Here is an 18,969-nt window from a genome sequence, read left to right as displayed (position 1 = left end):
TATATATGGAATAGAAAATCTATACTCGATGATAATTCGATTGATAGCTTGATTGTCAACGTATATCTACCAAGTTCCATCCATCTTTAAAGTCAATAAAGATGGAATGGTACATAGGTTTAAACTTTCATGAGTATAATCTTTGTATAGTAGATCCATAACTTATTTATTCGAACTCTTCATGTTTTTCTGGACTCATTTAATAATGAGATTTGTTTGACAATATTATTTCTAAAATTAAATTGATTCGATATTAAATGTCTCGAAAATAAGGTAGGCCACCAGAAAGTTCTATAAGCTTCCTATATGAAATTTCTATAAGTTGTATACATTCTTTAGTTACTAATATAAATATAACTCCATTTTCTTTGCTTTCTCTCGTAAAACTTATTTAAAGTAAGAAATTTATTTTCTTGCTTTTGGGTTAAAGGTTTAGAAGCAAACTCTTATTTGCATGGAAAAAGTATAATTCTAACTCCCTTGAATTTAAAAAGATAGGTGTTCTTTCTACTATCATGCATAGCACACTTATCATATTGTCATGATCTTCCTAAGAGCATATAGTTAACATCCATTGGTACTATATTACACCACATATCATCTTTATAATTTTTGTTCATCGAAAAAGAAACTATGCATCGATTGATAACTCATAACTCATTATTTTTCTATAACCGTGCACTCATATGATTTAAGATATGATTCTATCTTACGCTTGAGTTTGTCCATTATTTCTTGAGACACAATGTTGACACAGTTGCCACTCTTAATAACAAGAAAACAAATTTTGCCTTAAGAGTTATAGTATGTTTTAAAATATTATTCTTTAATCATTCTTCGTTAGAATCATCTCTTGAAATAATAAGCGCTCTATAGATTAACAAGCTTTCACATTTTTTGGGTATAATTTCTTTAGAAGCCTCCTCGATGTATTTATCAGATGGAAAAAATTTTCGATATGTCGAGATTTCATCTTCTCCCAAGATGAAATCCTTGTTTTCCCTTTTCAAAAGTGCATCTCTTACACCTTGCCCCACCAGATTGTATAATCTCAAAACCTCATAATAATTAATTTTACATTTCTATCTTCAGGGGTCTCCTTGTACTCAAAGAATTTTTTAATAGTATTAAATCAATCAAGAAACTCTTCGGGTTAAAGTTGACTATAGAACTCCAACAAATCAATCTTTGAACGGATTGATTTATTTGCACGGAAAAAACCTATCCATTGATAAGTCTCATATAGTTTCTTTGAATATAAGAGAATTTATGTCTTCAAATCCATAACTTGCATAACTATATTGAGTCTCTAATGCTGTCACTCGCAATGATGAGTGATGACGACAACAATTGTAAAATAAAATAAGGGTAGGTAGGAAAGGAAAAAAAAATTGAAATTGATAATACAAGAATTATATATAATAAAATACTATTTTATTATTTTTTAAAAGTTATCAATAGCATATAAGGCTTGTCAATAGTAAAATCAGACTATGAATAGTAACTTTCTTTCTAAAAAAATAATTTTTGTGAACGTTAAACGAATCATTATGGATAACTATAAACGAAGAAGAAATTGGTGTGACATGTAAGGATAAGTAAGGTGGTGAAGAAGATGAAAATGGAACCCATGACATTGCTATTAACAGTTTTACTAGCTAAGTTAAAAAGGTGAGATTCATAGGATATAGTTTAGTAGCTAAGCTAAAAGAGAGATTCAATTCCAAGAACTTGCTAACAACAGTCAAAGACTGTCACTTTCAGAAAAATATGAATAGGGATGCGGATTTATTCTAATATGATTCGGGATCTTTGATGAACGATTCATCACCCGTAATTATAAATCGTGATGCATCTTTTCTGGCCACGTTCGGCAAAACTTCAATTCTCATTACCAGCTACATGTAATATTTCAGATTCAGGAAAAAGACAGAGAGATTTATTCTGCTAGAAATCAACAAAAAGAGAGATCATGCGGCTAACGAAGTTGTCTATCTTCGTCATACTACTAAAGTAATCGTTCGATTATGCTTGTCTGATCCCAGTAGTTATGCTTCGGCGTAACAAAGGATTTTGTAGAATTGTCTGATCTCAGTATTTATGCTTCGACGGAATGATAAACAATAATTTATCCGTGTTCGTTCGTTCACCGGTCATCTACTCTATTTTCTTCTGTGCAGGTCTTTATCGAGGCTACCGCTTTGCGAATGGAGAACCTCTTCTCCTCCTCTTCCTCGTCTTCCTCGAGCTCGAATCATCAAATCTTCGTGTATTTCCTCCGATTGGAGGAGGAGCGGCATTTCTGAACTTAAAAAGGCCTCCAAAGAAGAAGAAGACATCAAGGAACGATCTGACAGGGATGCTGTTCTCATAGATACTCTTCTCATAGATAGGAGTTGCTGTTGTGTTCACCGACTCTTCGTACTCCGTTCAATCTTTAAAAGAACTAGTTATTTAAAAACAAAATTATCCTTTCATTGATCAATTTATGACAACAATTTTGCTATAATGGATTGCATATAATATATATTTAAAAATAAATGTGATAGATTTGAGGGTTATTATTTATTACTCCTTGTCGTTAACATTTCAATCCCTATATTTTTAAAAAATTATATTAACATCTCTATAATTATAAAAATAAAATATCTAGATTCATTTACCTTAACATCATCGGTTTTACCAATGAAAACAAAGGGTAAAATAATTGTTTTAATATTCCAATTGATGGTGACGAGCGACATCAGTGGTGGCGGATGACGATACCGCAAGGGCCCATTAATGGTTGTTGTGGTTGAGGAGAACGACGACAAGAGATGAGGACCACTCGACAACGACATCGGCGTTGATGTAGTTACCGAGCGACAAAAGGGTCGTTGATGTCGATGACCCTTTCGTCGCTCGATAGTTGTGTCGACTTGCTCTGTATCTACATCGACACTGATGCAAAGGTCAAGCGACCCTTTCGTAACTCACAACTACGTTGATGTCGACATTAATGCAGAATAATGAAAGGACTGCTCCATAACTACAGCATCGACACATATGCAAAACGACTCTCACCTCTAATCGTCGCTCTCCTCATCCGCAACAACTACTCACAACCCCTAGTCATATCGTCATTCGTCATCATAAACTAAAACATTAAAATTACCTTTATATAATTTATTTTTATATTTTCATTGATAAAATCGATAAAGTTAAAATAAATAAACAGACATACTTAACTTTCATAACTATATAAATACCAATATAATATGTCTATCTCCAACAACCTAACATCAAACCAAAGCAATGGGGGGTGGGGAGTGAGGATGCAAAACTTCTTTTGATGCGGAAGATTAGTTCAAAGAACGAAACATAATAGAGTCATATAATTATTATTATTTTTTTGTAGGATCACATAATTATGGCAACTTGTGTTTGCTGGCTAATAATATCAGCAATTACAGATCGAAACATGATAACATGAAGCATTCACCTACAAACAAGAAACTAGACCTTAAGTAGGATACAACTGATCACACATCAGAAGGCATCCAGGCCTGCTCTTATTTGACAGCTCAACAAATGGAAGAGAAACGATATTATGTCATCTGTGGAATTGCTAGTCCGCAAAAATATTAATAATCCAGATATCAAGAAGAAGCTGAGACATCATCTAAGTGTACAATATAGATTTGAACAAGAATCATGATGACAACTTTCACAAACTCTTGACATGCAAGTCCAACAATACAAGCACCCATGCCCTTTGGTGGCAGATGCTGAACAGCACCTTTGTGACTTCGACATGGAAATGCCGTCTGTATTAGCTGCAAGGGAGCTAGCTACATTTACTTGGGACCCTTGAAATAGGATATGATTAGAAAAGATATTTTTCATCTTTTCCGAGATAAAAAAAAACATACGCTGCCCCTGCAATGGAAGATACAAGTTGCCTCGTCAATTTGCATTGTGTTTTCTGGTCCCGATATAAGCATGCGAGATTCCACTGTCCTGCGTCTTGCTCATTGTGTTGCCTTCAGAAGCAAACCAAAATGAAATAAATTTTGCAAAATGAGACTCCCCCTTCCGGTGCCATCTTCATGCAGAATACATATACAAACTGTTCATAGCGGCACAGGCAATTGAACTTTCAGTTGGGTGCCAAGCTAAATGGAGTAATTTGGTTGTGAAATCATATGAATTTCCATTAGCTTCAACTCCTGGGCTTTCTGCTCCTGTGTCCATTCAACTCAAACATGAGACAGCATATAGCACAAAGTATGCGCTTTAAAAAATAATTTATAGGAAAAAAATCCTCTTAGGGAATAAGCAAAACCTCGTCTGACAACACGGGCAAAGCTGCCCAGAGATTTTGCAGGCCTTGAGGGGGTCTGCACTTGTCGCCTATATAATTTAACACAAAAAGGTAAAGGTCAGCCATATTAAATGCTTCAATCATATTTGATAAAATAAGATCATGAAAACTCTCTTCAATTATAAGATCCACCATAATTAGATCATATTGGTTTTAACAAAAAAATGAGAGCGAGGGGACAAATGTCAGAAATCCCCATCTACCTCTTAGTTCCTCGAAGAAAAATGGATGACAAAAAAGAAGACGATTTAACTCTCAGAATGTGCCACAAACCAAGTTCCATTTTGCAGAGGTCGCAGATTTCTTGGTCACAATAGACATCAGTATGGCATGCTAGGTCTCAATATACAATATATTCCAAATTCTAGACAACAAATTATCTTAGTTGATATCAAAACTATTTTACAAAAAAAACAACAGGATAAAAATTTACAATTAGGAATGGAAAAACAACAACATTATGAATGTCCTAAAAAAACAAAGAAAAAAAAGAACATACACATTCAATAGATGGTTATACTTGTGGTTAGGTCATGCTTGTGAACGAACCTTGAACCCTCATTCGTATAATATTTGTGCATCGATGTATAAATATATACATATTGTATATGTGTTTCATAGTCCAAATAAGCATATTTCATTCCAACTAATAATAAGAAGTCTAACCCTGCTCAATTCAAGACTAGTAACGTTCTACAATCCTGCTCTATTTCCATGCAGTAAAGCAATCCACACTCTAGGTAAATTTGTTTCAAAAGGGCTTGTTGGACAGACATAATGCTGAGGCATGATTAAGATTGTCTTTTAATAATTTTAACCATGATATCAATGAAAAGTTCCTTCGCTACCAAGCAAATAGAGCCTACACTACAAGTAAATGCACCCTAAACCATAAGAAACTCAATAGTAGCTAAAATACCTCATTGGATTTTTACTGGCCTCCAGAGTTGTTGCTTCATTACTTCCAGGAATACAGCCAAACACACGAAAAAGATTGCTGCAATTGAAATGATGGTAAAGGTAATAATTACACATCATAAACAGAAACACAAAATATCACTGAATAATTGCAAATATATACCTATAAGAACCAGTTGCCACATGCAACCCATCACCACTTAGGCAGCAATCGAATTTGTCAAAAATAGAATCATTCTCATATAGATCACATAGCTGCAGGGCAATGAGAAATTAGGTCACATTATTCCTTTCTTGGTATTAGATACAACACTGTCAATCCAAATTAAAGGGAGAACACAAACTTTGAAAACAAAAGCTCACCTTAGGCCTTAAGTACTCATGGACCTGAAAAGTAGCAACAGGACCCGACTCCATATTGATGTCCCACAGCTGATGGATAGGCGAGATTTATATGTGAGGCAAAGAACAATTTCTTAAAAAGTAAAGGAAAAACAAGAACCAAAATTATGACTTTCTTTTTCACAAATTCATGGGAGAACATTCTATTATCCCTAACCAGATATAGGACAATACAAGCAGTAATATAACGCAATAACACAATCCACAAATAAGAGGTTCAAATCATTTGTCAACAGTTCAACTCAATATAGAGCAATACATTCTCCACAGGTTTGTGCCTTCCACATCACCTATACTGGTGGTGATTGGAGAGGCAACACAGTAGGACTGCAAGACTGAACTTGGGATGAACCGACCCAATTTAAACATTGGACAGGATTGTTTTTCTCTGTATATGCGTCTGTGTGTGTGTATGCACGTGTGAATTTGGGTAGGAAGTTTTGACAATACCTCAATTTGGCTTATGTTATCACTCCAAAGAAAGAAAAAAGGAATGAACAAGAATCAGTGGGTTGGATTGGAGTTTATTGAAGACCCACAGCCAAGCCTAGCAAGAACTCAACTTGTACCGACAATCCCAATCAGACAATAAAAAATACATATATTATATATTATTATTTAGTATCTTTTTTGTGTTTACATATTGTAGCTATACATAATTATACACACATCCCAAGTATTCCAATCCAACTCAAAATTAAGTTGGATTAAGGTCGATAAATTTCCGGCCCCATGTTTGGTTGGGTTAAGTAGTGTTTGGTTAAGATCGAGAAACTTCAGTGTTAGAATTGACCCATAGTTACATAAAACCTCTCTAATCCCCTGGAACACCATAAACCCTGTTGCTCATTCCAATTAGGATGTTATTGCATCCTACATAACTGTGGTGTGAAATATAGAATGCCAAAATTATTCAATCTCATCAATGTCTACAAGTATAATAAAAATTAAAATAAATCAGATCCACAGATATTCCTACTCTAGAATCTACAAGAAAAGCTCAAAACAACAAAAGCACAAAAAAATGAAAAAAAAAATGAACCCACAATGCTAATAGCTTCCGAAGCATGGCCATGATGAACAAGACAGTACTAGGCCACCAACACAAGTTTTATATAGGGCATAACATAGCAGACCTTAAAAATTTACAAAATGACATGGGATGAACACAGCAATTAATACATTTATATTTGTTGAATTGTTATGATTCATAAAATTTTGAGAGGATATATATGATCATCATATATGTAACTATAAGACGTATAATAACCATTTTATAAATAGAAATGATCTAAAAAAAAGGATTGCATATAAAGGATAATAATGAACTGATCAAAAGTCCAAATTACATTCCTATTAGCAATGCTCAAGATATCTTGAAGCCTTGTATGGACGACATTAGCTCCTACATTTACGTGTAGATGTACAAATGTCCTATTGTATCCTAATATAATTTAAAGTATCTGAAATGCATTAAGTACAAGTATTAATTAATAACACAGACATGGGCACCACAAACATCTTAGTGTCTATCGTTTTTAAACTATTATTGTTACTGATGCAATTGATGCATAGTTAATTATTTAGCAAATAAAAAACATCTTATCTAATCCAAAATAATGAACTAATTAATACTAAACTGCTCTAGTATTAATCCAAAACCAGGTAGAAGAATGAAAAGGAAGAACCTTAAGAGTCATATAATCACGACTAAGGATGTGCCTTCCATCCTTTGCAAATTTAACATCTGAAATTGAGGCAATGATCTCTGTGAAAAAAGATCTTGAGCCAGGTGCCTCGTGCTCCTCAAACCTGTTGGAAAGGTCTCTTATTAGCTATAGTAGATGAGATAAAAAATTTAAGGCCAAAATTTGTTTTAGCGACAAGTAGAGTATATTTAAGACACAACCCCAATATAGGTGAAATACAATATGCAAGAAGGAAATACTTACATTTTAGAATGGTTATCACACAAAGCCGACTGCCGCAAGTCTATAAGACGGATTGAACCCTTTGAACTACTATATGCCAGCATGTTACAATGGGTTGGATGAAACTCAGCAGATGTTATAACCTCTAAAATGTCACAGAATTTACGATTAAAAAACAATCATCATAACTCCAAAACCAAAAGTCAAGGTAATAATGTATCAAAAGACTGAAACAGCAAATGTGAAGGGCATAATATATGTACATTGTGAACATAACATGATGAAATACCAGCAAAATTGGACGAGCAAAGGGACTTTAGAAGAGAAACAATATGGGAGATAGGTTAAAAACCAAATAATCTGAAATATAATTGCCATACATCATGAAGCCACATCTTACAAGTTCTAGAGAGAAGTTCCAAGCAAGCATCTAAAGAATCTTAATGTCACCATCTTTTTTCCTCATAAAATCACACATCCAAATGGCATTCAAAAAGCAATGCAGAAGCTGAAGATGAGCCGGTGTCTTAGCTTCTGGCTTAACAATGGAAAAACCAATGATTTAAGAGCGCTAGGCGCCAATAGGCGTCAAGGTCCAAAAACGCCCGAGGCGTTAGGCGCTCGCCCAAGCGAAGCGAGACGCTAAAATATAAAAATATATAATATAATTAATAAATATAATTATTTAAATAAAAAATATGCTATTAAATTAAGAAAATTGGGTACACAATCACAATAAATAAATAAATCATAATAATATTTTTTATTTTTTAAAATAAAAAATATACTATTAAATAAAATAAAATTAATAGTATTAAAATCAAATTAATATATTATTAATATAATAAAAAAAATACTATTATTAGTATACAGTTAGCAGTATACTGTTAATATACTGTTAATACTATAGTGAGAAGAGTGTGAGAAGACCGAGGCTGCTGAGGCAACGGCAACGGTAGAAGGCGACAGCCGTAGCTGGAGCGGGAGCGGCGAGCGACAATGGGAGCGGCAACAGCAGCGGCGAGCAGCGATTGTGGCAGCGGCGAGCAGCGATTGTGGTAGCGATGAGTAGCGACAGTAGCGGCGAGCAGCGATAGCGGAGAAGAAATCTCAGCGACAAAATCGTAAGTGTTAGGGTTGGGGAAGTCGGGGAAATCACGAGAGGGAGCCTGATATCGGTGATTTAGTTGGTTCGATTGAACCAACTAAAGCACCAGAGACCAACCAGAGATTGTGGCAGCGGCGAGCAGCGATTGTGGTAGCGACGAGTAGCGACAATAACGGCGAGCAGCGACAACGGAGAAGAAATCTCAGCGGCAAAATCGTAAGTGTTAGGGTTGGGGAAGTCGGGGAAATCACGAGAGGGAGCCTGATATCGGTGATTTAGTTGGTTCGATTGAACCAACTAAAGCACCAGAGACCAACCAGACCTAAAAATTTGGTTCGATCGCCTGGTTTAACCTAGGCGCTCGCCTGAAACGCCCAATGCCTGGGCTCGGGCGAGCGCCTCTTTAAAGCGAGGCGCCTGGACATGAAGCGAGGCACTCAGGCCTCGCCTCGCCCGAGCGCCTAGGTGAGCGCCCGAGCGCCTATTGAAATCACTAGGAAAAACTAGTTCCACGATTTATTGTGATGCACATATAGCTGATAAAAGGATAAATTAAAACACAACCAACATATATGGGCACTTGTTTATTCAACATGGAGTAACAGAACTGCAAATTATTCTCAAGCAGCTACAAAATCTTCGGCACAGATTAAATTCTCAATTAGTTAAGGTTCTAATGGTTCATTAATCAACTTGCTTCATATTAGGCTTGCAACTTAAAATTGTGGGCAGATTTTTTGTGGTTTTTAAGGCCATATATGAGTCAATCTCAAGTCCTCAGGCCAAGTCAATGTTATTTTGGGCCAGAAACAATCATTAAAAGACCAGCTGATGAAACAGCTTCTTGTTTTAAGAGAGAGCTAATACAAAATTCATTTTAATCCACACAAAATGAAGTTGACTGATAGCATAATCAATATTGATCCACTGCCTATTTCCATAAAAAAACAGCTCATGAAATGAATTATTCCAAATTATAAAAAATAAGATGGATTTATAAGAATACGCAGATAACAACAACTACGACAACAAGAAGATGTCATGATGTCCCAACTAATGAATATAAATATACCGATGAACAATTTCACGGATGGCAATTATGTTTTATTTTCAGTAGAAAATGTGTTCAAGATTCACGACATGGCTAACTATAGCTTAAAAGTGTCTATTCAAGCCTCTAAAACTTATATACTTAGACAACTAAAATCAAGAAGTAATACCAGTTAAATCCTCCATATTTGCAGGCTTCACATCAACAATATTAAAGCTTTGATTGCAGATCTCCAAATTCCAAAGATTTATTCTCAGATCATCAGCTGATATGAATGTTTCACCATCACTGAGTAGAAGAAAGAAAATCAGCTGTTTGTTTCATTGAAGTTCAAAACACCGGTAAGCTTTCAACCATATCTAGCAACTAAAAAAAAATATTGCAGTATGTAATATAATTGAACAATAGAGCAGGTAAAGTTGATAACAGTAATCATCTGGCACAGACAAGAGAACTTGTCCTTTAAAGCATATAAGCAAGTTCATCAACTAGGGACTAGAGAAATAAGACGAACATTATTAGCATTTAGCATAGAGAAGAAAGACATTGTCAATACATTAATCTTAAACTCTTACATCCTTGTCTATCGTTACGCCTACTGATGCCGAAGTCTTCTAATCCAACGAGTTTTGTAAACTAGTCTAGAATAATCCTAAATGCATGAGATATATGCTGAAAATATAATATTGTTAAGTCCTAAAATATGTAAGTGCTACTGTTACTGCTGTTGTTGAACTGGTCAGTCTTGTTTGGTGCCTTAAAGGGGCCTATAAACTCAACAATACAGTTCATACAGATGACAAAATCTGGATGACAATACACATATTCCAACATCTGTTCCAGTAGAGTAAGGACTCTTTGAGTCCTTTCCCAGCTAAATCTAATAGGGCTTTCAAAGTAACTCTCCTGGTTTAAACATTGCCGCTAATTTAATCAACTGGACCATGTTTGGTTGGCATGGACAGAAGTTTTTAAAAAGGCCTGACCTGTTCACTGACAGAATTTCAACTTAAATTCAAGGAGTTCAAAGTCTTTTGGCTTTTTTGCACCAAGGAATCTCAGTTACTGTCAGCACAAGCAAAGGAAAGAAAATCATCAGATGCAAAGGCACTATCTTATAACTTGGGCAGCCCAATGACAAAAGGATATCCTGAAATGCCAGCACGAATGCAAGGATGAAGACAACTAAGCATTGAATCCATCCAGAGTTCAATATAAATACATGAACATGCATATTACGGTTAGAATTTTTATTCTTCAATGAAAATCTTGAACAAGAAGTATGCACAACAAAATGTTCGGTTTAACTTCCAAATATGGCCATCATTCTATGAGTCTAGAAACGGCGTCTCTACTCACAAAAAGTTGCCAGAGTCCACTATATTTGTCAGATGTATTGGAAACAATCAGAACTTTGCACCTCAGAAATGGTATATAGCAATAATGAAAAGAAAATTAGAAATTAATAGCTCCACGTATCTCTCAATCAAGTTATCATGTAGAATCATGTTATTAGAATCATGTAAAATCTCAAGTTATCTTCGTACAGTACCAGAAACTACATAGAATCATGATGTACATTATTAAAAATTATAATTGTAGTGCGACAGAGTAGATCATTACTAAAAAGGATTCATCTTAACAATGAATAAAATATCATCAACTGGATGTGAAAAGCTTTTATGAAGTGAATTTATGAATATTGTATCTATAATGCTATTCAAGGTACTTTTTTGTATTCATATAATCATTAAAAATCAATAGCTACAAACGTTTTTGACAAAGAGATCTCATAACTGACTAATTATATCTTTCTTACAACATGCTTTATGGAGCTTGTCTTAGCATGATAAGAAGACGGATCAACGACAACAACAACAAAGCAGCAAGTCCCAACTATTTAGAATTGGTTACATGGATCTTTTGCCGCCATTAAGATAGATCCAAATCCCAAATTCAAATTTCAAATAATAGCTCTCGCAAATTGACAATGCATTCCAACAAGCTACCATACAACAGAAATCAAGTTAAAACTAAAAGGGATATGCAATTTGGTCACTGTATTCAAACTATATGCATCTGCCTCAGATCCATTACTTCAAAATGATACCTTAGGTGACCATGTAATTCACCATATCATCAGAAGCAATGTCAGAACCAACTTGAACACCAACTTGAACAGTCATTTGCTCATATCAGACAACCGAGTGTGTCATCTTTACTACTAGCCTTGTTTTTACATATTCACATGTCTGCCAACTAGAAAGAGAATAGATTGGGTATAACAGCATATTCATTTGTTCATGTTAAAAAAGTGAGATTATTATTGTTGCCGCATCTATCCTCTGCTATTTGTAAAACATCAAAAATTGCCTCCAAGTGAATTACATGTTTACATTACTAGCTTTGTTTGTATGTATTCACATGTTTGCCAATTAAAAAGAGAATAGAATGGGTATAACAGTATACTCACTTGTTCATGTTAAAAAAATTGAGATTATTGTTTACATTGCTTCACTTTGTCGGCAGTTTTATTGATTCCGCATCTATGCTCTGCTATTTATAAAACATCAAAAATTGCCTCCAAGTGAATATCATTCCTAAAAGCATCTTACTTAGTAGATTGTTTAGTTAAAAGAAGATGTAGGTTGCCTAGAAAAGATCGATTGGATAGCTGAAGTAGGTAATGGCATCAATAGGTCCATAATGGCACCAGATACAGCTCATTAATACTTTATCCACACCATAAGAAACAAATTCAGCTAATAAGATGAAAAGAAAGATTGAATGAGCTTTGATAGAAAGCAGCAAGAGCATGAAAGAAATAGAAAGGATAAGGAACTAGGACACTAAAATAACTATAATATATATGATTCACCTGTTATTTGAAATGGAATTTATATGGTAATCATGAGCATGAGCATATGTCCTTCTACATCTGGCAATGAGACTTGTCTCTTGGCTTGTCACCTACGAATACAAATGAACATACAAAGTGACCATTATTCACTATAGCAGTAATACCATACTTCACAAAACGACATGACAGAAAGGGATGCAGACAAATAAAAGAAGCCACCAGTTCATAAAATGCTGGAATGATGAAAGGCATATGCAACTTAGATGTGCCAGTTAGTTATAGCAACCCAGTCAATTTTCTGAATGGATGTACTTCATATCTGAATGTCTTTTCTTCACTCATGCATCCAAATTACAAATCAACTTTCATTATGAACAATAGGTTCGGCTAAGCACAACTACCACTGGCAGACGTAGTGATGGAAACCCTCCAGGAGGCATGGACAAGTCATTATTCAACTGACCATGGGGCCTTTCTGGACATCTGCCATTTGGAAGATATCCTCTAGGACTAATCGTACTTGAGCTAGCAATGTTGTCATTTTGTACAGCTTGAGAAGCATCCACATTCATCTCAGAGATCTTCTTGACTTTCTTTTCCTGCACCTGTACAGATATAAAGGCAACAAATATTAACAGAGCAAAAGAGAGTGAACATAACAGGATATCATTCAAGAAGAGTGGCATAATCATAGCTTAAAACAACCATAAACAAAAAGGTAACTAGAAATCTTCTTGACTTAATCAACTACAAACAATAAGGTATTAAGCATAACAAGATGGAAAAGCAAGCATTTTTAAGTGGCCAACTCCAAATTCGGAATCTGTTTTACGTATCACAGGTCAAAACTCAATCTCAAATTTAATTATCACGAGTATCAAAGTTCTTTTTCTTGAAAAATTCATTATAATTCACTAAAAGTTCAAGGATCCAAATGTTTTATTACCAAAAACATGAAAGCATAGAGTTTCTTTGAACACTTATATGCATTTTCATTTGAAACAAACAAACTAGACAAGATCCTATATTTACATACACAAACTTGTTTCAGCACAGTTTGTTTTTCTCTTTGAAATATATTTCTTTAGTGAAAAGAAAACTAGGAAAGACACAAATTTGCAGATGCAAGCAATGTATACAAAGAAGTGACAAGTAGATGTTACTGGAAAAAAAGAACGATATATGAAGTACAATACATCATAAGAAAATCTAGTCAAACCTATGTCAGAACCAAAAGGTTGGAAGTAAAACTTAGTAACAAATAGTTGAAATTAGTACGAAAGCATCAATAATAATACATGACACTGAATGTACTAGAGACAATAAAATAGGTATAAAGCAAAAAAATAGAAGGTTGCAATGATTTTTCTATACTCTTTAAAATTAAATGAAACTGTAGAAAGAGTGCAAAAAAAAATTCTGGATGCCCATATAAATGCAGTCAACAATTCTCAGCAGCCACAAACGGTAAAAAGTTTCAAGACAATCAAAAGTACCAAGACTATGATGTTTAGTTCAGTTTCATGATAGTGGAATTATAATCTATTAATGCAGCACAGAAACTACAATTGCTCCTCAATCAAAAGCCTAGAGGTAGGATATCATGCATAAAAAAATTGTAAATCCACATGGTTGGATAGTAACTCTGGAGCTCAGTGCAGTTTTGGTGCACCCTCATTCAGCAATGCCATGCTAATACGTTGTTGCTGACTGCCGTGGTTCAGGTAGCTAGCATATGCTATCCTAAATGTAACTCGTAAGTACGGTCAATATGAGAAACTAATACAAGATTGAGAAAAGCAAACATATAAAAAAAAACTCTTGTAGAAGAGCACAAATCAGGTGGCCAGGTTATTTATACTCAATCAGAAAGTTAACAAGCAGATCCAATGTTTGATTTCAAAGAGTATTACAAATTCACAAAAAGCAAATAGTTCTCATCAGTGATCAGTGATCAAAGTAAACGAGTAACAATGACAGTCTGAATGAGAATAAAGCCTACCTTCCAGTATTTAATTGTCTTGTCATTAGTAGAAAGAAGAAAAAGAACATGATTGGCTGCTTGACACCATTTGATCTTATTGATCTTCTCCTCTATTTCCAAGCTTTTTAGATAGTCAAACTGAAGTGATAACACAAAAATTCAAATCAAATTATATTCAACATTGTAAAATCCTTATATTTCAGAAATTGGTCATTCAGACCTCTGGTTCATGGCTTTGAAACTCGGTTTTGTAGCGGAACTCAGGGTGCCTACTAATTGGATAATCTTGCGCCTCCAGGTCCTTCCGGGAGCCAAGCTGAAGATCAAAAACACAGAAAATAAAAATAACAAATGAAGAACACAATATCGCAAAAACAGGCAGTGACTTGAAGATAAGGCAATTAACGTACATTCCTAACATCCGTCCTTTCAAATAAAACAACACGTCCTCCTCGATCTCCGGTGGCAAGATGGTCACCAGATTTATCAAATTCAATGGCTGAAATAATATCAACTGCAAAAAAACAAACAACAAAAAGGTCAGCAAGTAATGCACAGGTTCAGGAGAAGCCAGGAATATATTAAAAACTATGAGAAAAATGATTAAAAAAACCATCATTGTCTCTAGTGCCCTGCAGCAAACCATTGTTAAAATCATCATCAAATTCTAAATTTTATTTAACAAGTCCTACACCTTACACATGTAGAATTCAGTTAGCCTTCTCACAATGATCATCATGTGGTTGAATATCACTGCCCGTAGGATCAAAAATATGCTTGTGATTAAAAAAAAGAAAAATATCTTTCTAGAACTTCCCCTTAAATTTGTCTTTAATAGCTTCATAGTATGGTGGTGTTTATTCTGCTCCACACACTTTTGTTATCCAAATTATGCACATATTAGACACAGTCATAGAAGCCAGCTTCTAGGTATAGAAGAAAAGCCCTTCCGACTCCTGATGCAATATATGACAAATTAAATTCAAAAATTATAATTTAAACTCCCTGCTTTCTGTCTCGCAAAGAACGTAGTCTGCATCCTTGATGGTAAGGATCTAAAATAATAACCCCCTGCAAGAAATATCTTTAGCACCAACAGACCTTCCTAAGTTGCCAAGTCTTCAGCTTTGATCAGCTAATGAGGTACACCATCTTTCATATTGAGTGGGGTTCAGCTCTGATGGATAACATAGATTGAGTTGGTCCATCATTCTTTTAATCATTAAAGCCGTCAACCACCATCTTCTCCACTCACTCAATTATGTTTTTAATCCATGCATTCAAGATATCTTTTGATATCTAACAGTAGGAAAGAAGCCTCACTGTATCTCAATAGATCTATTTTAACTATATGTCTTCACCTGGTTTATCTTTGTATAATGTAACAACGAAACACAAGCACACAGAGAAATGCATAGGAATATAATTAATTCATTTCATTCTACCCTTTCAAAGATAGGAATATAATTAATGCATGCTTGCATAGGAATATAATATATCTTCATACAAAGAATTCCCTATACAACAAGTATCATTCCCCCTTGTTCAATCAGCTAATCAATTAACAACATGTAAACAATAAATATTATCAACTAAAGTTTACTAATGTTCCATTATGAAATTTTGAACAAGATTAAAAATATCTTATATTTTTAGAGATAGTAACCTTCATCTTCCAGTAAGCTTACAACCCAAGTATATAATTGATGAACACAGAAGATGCAGGTATCTCTTTCCATATGACATGTCTAATCCTTGCACTCCATCTTATATATCAAGATTGAGTAAATAATTATGTCCTGAAATAGCAACACAAGCAGTTCTCAAAAATCTTGGTTCAACCAGCAACATTATGTACGGACCGATTTGATGTCGAAATGATGACTCATATATTAAGTTCCATTTTAATAATGCCCATGGATTGCAACAGCTAGACTACGACTTGGGAGGAAAAGGCACTAACCCTGTATATGATATATAAGGAGAGCTATGAAATCAATGTTATGGATGCTATAATGTAAGCAACATCCAGAGGCAGTGATGGATATAATTTTTCTTTTTATCACATTTGGAGAAATGTTAAGAATTGTAAAATTCACTTAGCGTTGCACATGTGGAACCTTTTATTTCACGTGAAGACTAAAGTCCAAACAACACCTCTTCAGTACAGTGCCCACTAATTTACTGTCTTAAATTCAACTAAGACATCATATTCAATTTCTTATGAAAAGAATCTGCTATTAACGCAAATAAAGAAACTTAGAGCAGCAAACGACAGAAGACAAACTAATATAGATTAACAGCCAACAGATAACGCCACACAAAGCGTGGGTATGACATGACTAAACGGACAAAGCATGAAAATTACTCAAAGCTCAACCAATGTTTTCGACAAAGAAGCACAGCGACAAGCAGCAAGTTGATAATTATCTCTTGGCTTAAATGGAAGACTATTAACTAAAAAGTTCATAAGCAAAAAATATATATATATTAAAAGTGAGAACATATCCAACAAGAAGAATCTAATTTTATACTTCAAAAAAAAAATCCAGTCTCACTCATAAGAATAAAAATTACGACCATAGGCACTTCCACTGTTTCAAAAGCAAATCAAATCGACGCACCAGTAAAAAAAAAAAAGAGCAACTTCGGAAAAAGCACAAAATCCCAAAGAAACCTTAAGCTCAGCAAAACGAGATGCGAAAGGCCATACCTTCCTGGACCTCCTCCCCAGCCGCCCGCTCTCCGAAAACCTGAGAAAACTTCCACTCGAGCGGCGGCGGCGGGGATGACCCCACCGGCGGGCCCGCGTCCTCGGCGCCGTTCCCCATACCGCAATTCCGGCGGGATCGGCCCCCTACCCGCGCGACATCAGCGATCGGGGCAGGTGCAATTCGACTTGGGTTACTCCCATGAAGGTTTCCAGCGGTCGGAGAAGATGAGAACGGAGATTGATACGACGAAAGGGGGAGCAGAAGATGCAAATCTTCAACCGAAAGAGGAGAAATCTTCTGCTATGTCGCTCTTCGTTGTCGCCCGTCTCCTTTCGCCCTAATGAGGCGTAGTATGCCTTTCTTTTCTGCCCTTTCGGTGCTTCCCTCTATAGTTATCAATCATTTCAATGAATAAAAGGCCCTCATTTTATATGTCGTGGCTTAAAAGCCCAGCCCATGTTAGCTTTGGGCTTTCATGAATTGGGTTGGATTGTGATGTGTCAGTGATTTCAGTCACTCCTCTCTCTCTCTCTCTCTCTAGAATTTTTAAAAATTAAAAAATAGTGAAATATATATTATATTATTTTTATTAAATTAGAAAAATATTTCAATTCAAGAACCTATAATTTTCACTCATGTAAGCATCAAATGTAATATAATTAATTTTAACAATTAATTAGAAATATCACAAACGTGTAAATCTTATAAAACATAATTAATGAGTCGATAGACGTAACATCACCTAAGCATTTGAATCTATGTGATTATTCAAAAAAAATATTCTTTAATATAATATCATCAAACCTCCAAAAATACCTCTTAAACATTCTAAACTCTCTAAATCAGATATATTCATTATATTCCTTTGAGTTCTTTCTCGACTTGAACATTAAAGGGCCTTACATATGAACAAATGTTTGAGGCATTCAACTCTAGATACCGATAGCAGTCGAAAAATGAGCCAAAGCTTCCCAGAAGCAAATTCAATTAAGGAAACAGAAACTGATCAATACTGAACTGTGATCAATCTGACGAGGCTAAAGAGAAGAACAGATCAAGTGAGTCCATGGATGCATGTTACTGCCTTATCTTGAAGAAAAGAACAGAACAATCTTCTTGTTCTTCAAGATCCTGAAACTGAAATTTAGAATAGGCTCTTCCAAAGATTAATTTTCATACACAGATTAAATTCTTGATAAAAGAAGAAATCTTGTATGCAAACTTCACTGTTCTAATACGGTACAGATTCCAGGAACATGAAGAAGCGGCACAACCAGTTTCACTGTAATGAATTGACTGCAAAGATTCTGATGAGAAGCAGGCCACAACACAATGTAATTAAATTCATCTGAAGCTTTTCCTCAAGCTCCCCTTCATGTCAGAGAGGAAGCAGATGTGCTCTTCCCTTTCTTTGAGCTAGATCTCTTTAGGGAACCTTGTTGTTGGTCTGAGAAGAGGAAGCTTTTCCTCTATCTCCATCCTCTCGTACTTCGTATTTATATATCATCCAACTCTTTCGATCCTTAGTATCATAGGACTGTTCATAGCGCTCTCGATCTTTTCACACATGAATGAAACAATGTATCAACTGAGATCAGCTTAAGGTTTTCTTTGTCTTTATAGCTTTTTACTGTCGGA

At 35.0% G+C, this 18,969-nt stretch overlaps 1 protein-coding gene across 2 annotated transcripts; it reads right to left on the bottom strand.

The window, feature by feature from the left end:
• Positions 1-3,657: 3,657 nt before the first annotated feature.
• On the bottom strand, positions 3,658-17,730 carry LOC103987033 (serine/threonine protein phosphatase 2A 55 kDa regulatory subunit B beta isoform). Of its 2 annotated transcripts, none has more exons than XM_065186405.1 (14): positions 17,331-17,730; positions 15,028-15,131; positions 14,838-14,933; positions 14,636-14,755; positions 13,032-13,238; positions 12,652-12,743; positions 9,943-10,061; positions 7,636-7,759; positions 7,372-7,495; positions 5,645-5,713; positions 5,445-5,536; positions 5,283-5,360; positions 4,325-4,392; positions 3,658-4,223 (listed from the first exon to the last, which is right to left on the bottom strand). In XM_065186405.1, the coding sequence occupies exons 1-14, from the start codon at positions 17,446-17,448 to the stop codon at positions 4,087-4,089; spliced, it is 1,548 nt and encodes a 515-aa protein (XP_065042477.1). In that variant the 5' UTR covers positions 17,449-17,730; the 3' UTR covers positions 3,658-4,086. The 2 variants fall into 2 exon arrangements, with proteins under 2 accessions (XP_065042477.1, XP_009403492.2); XM_009405217.3 differs by having other exon boundaries at positions 13,035-13,238.
• Between the last annotated feature and the right edge of the window lie 1,239 nt (positions 17,731-18,969).

Source organism: Musa acuminata, chromosome BXJ1-6 (assembly GCF_036884655.1).
Source record: "Musa acuminata AAA Group cultivar baxijiao chromosome BXJ1-6, Cavendish_Baxijiao_AAA, whole genome shotgun sequence".
NCBI classification, from domain to species: domain Eukaryota; kingdom Viridiplantae; phylum Streptophyta; class Magnoliopsida; order Zingiberales; family Musaceae; genus Musa; species Musa acuminata.
This window is presented reverse-complemented; position numbering and strand designations above follow the sequence as displayed.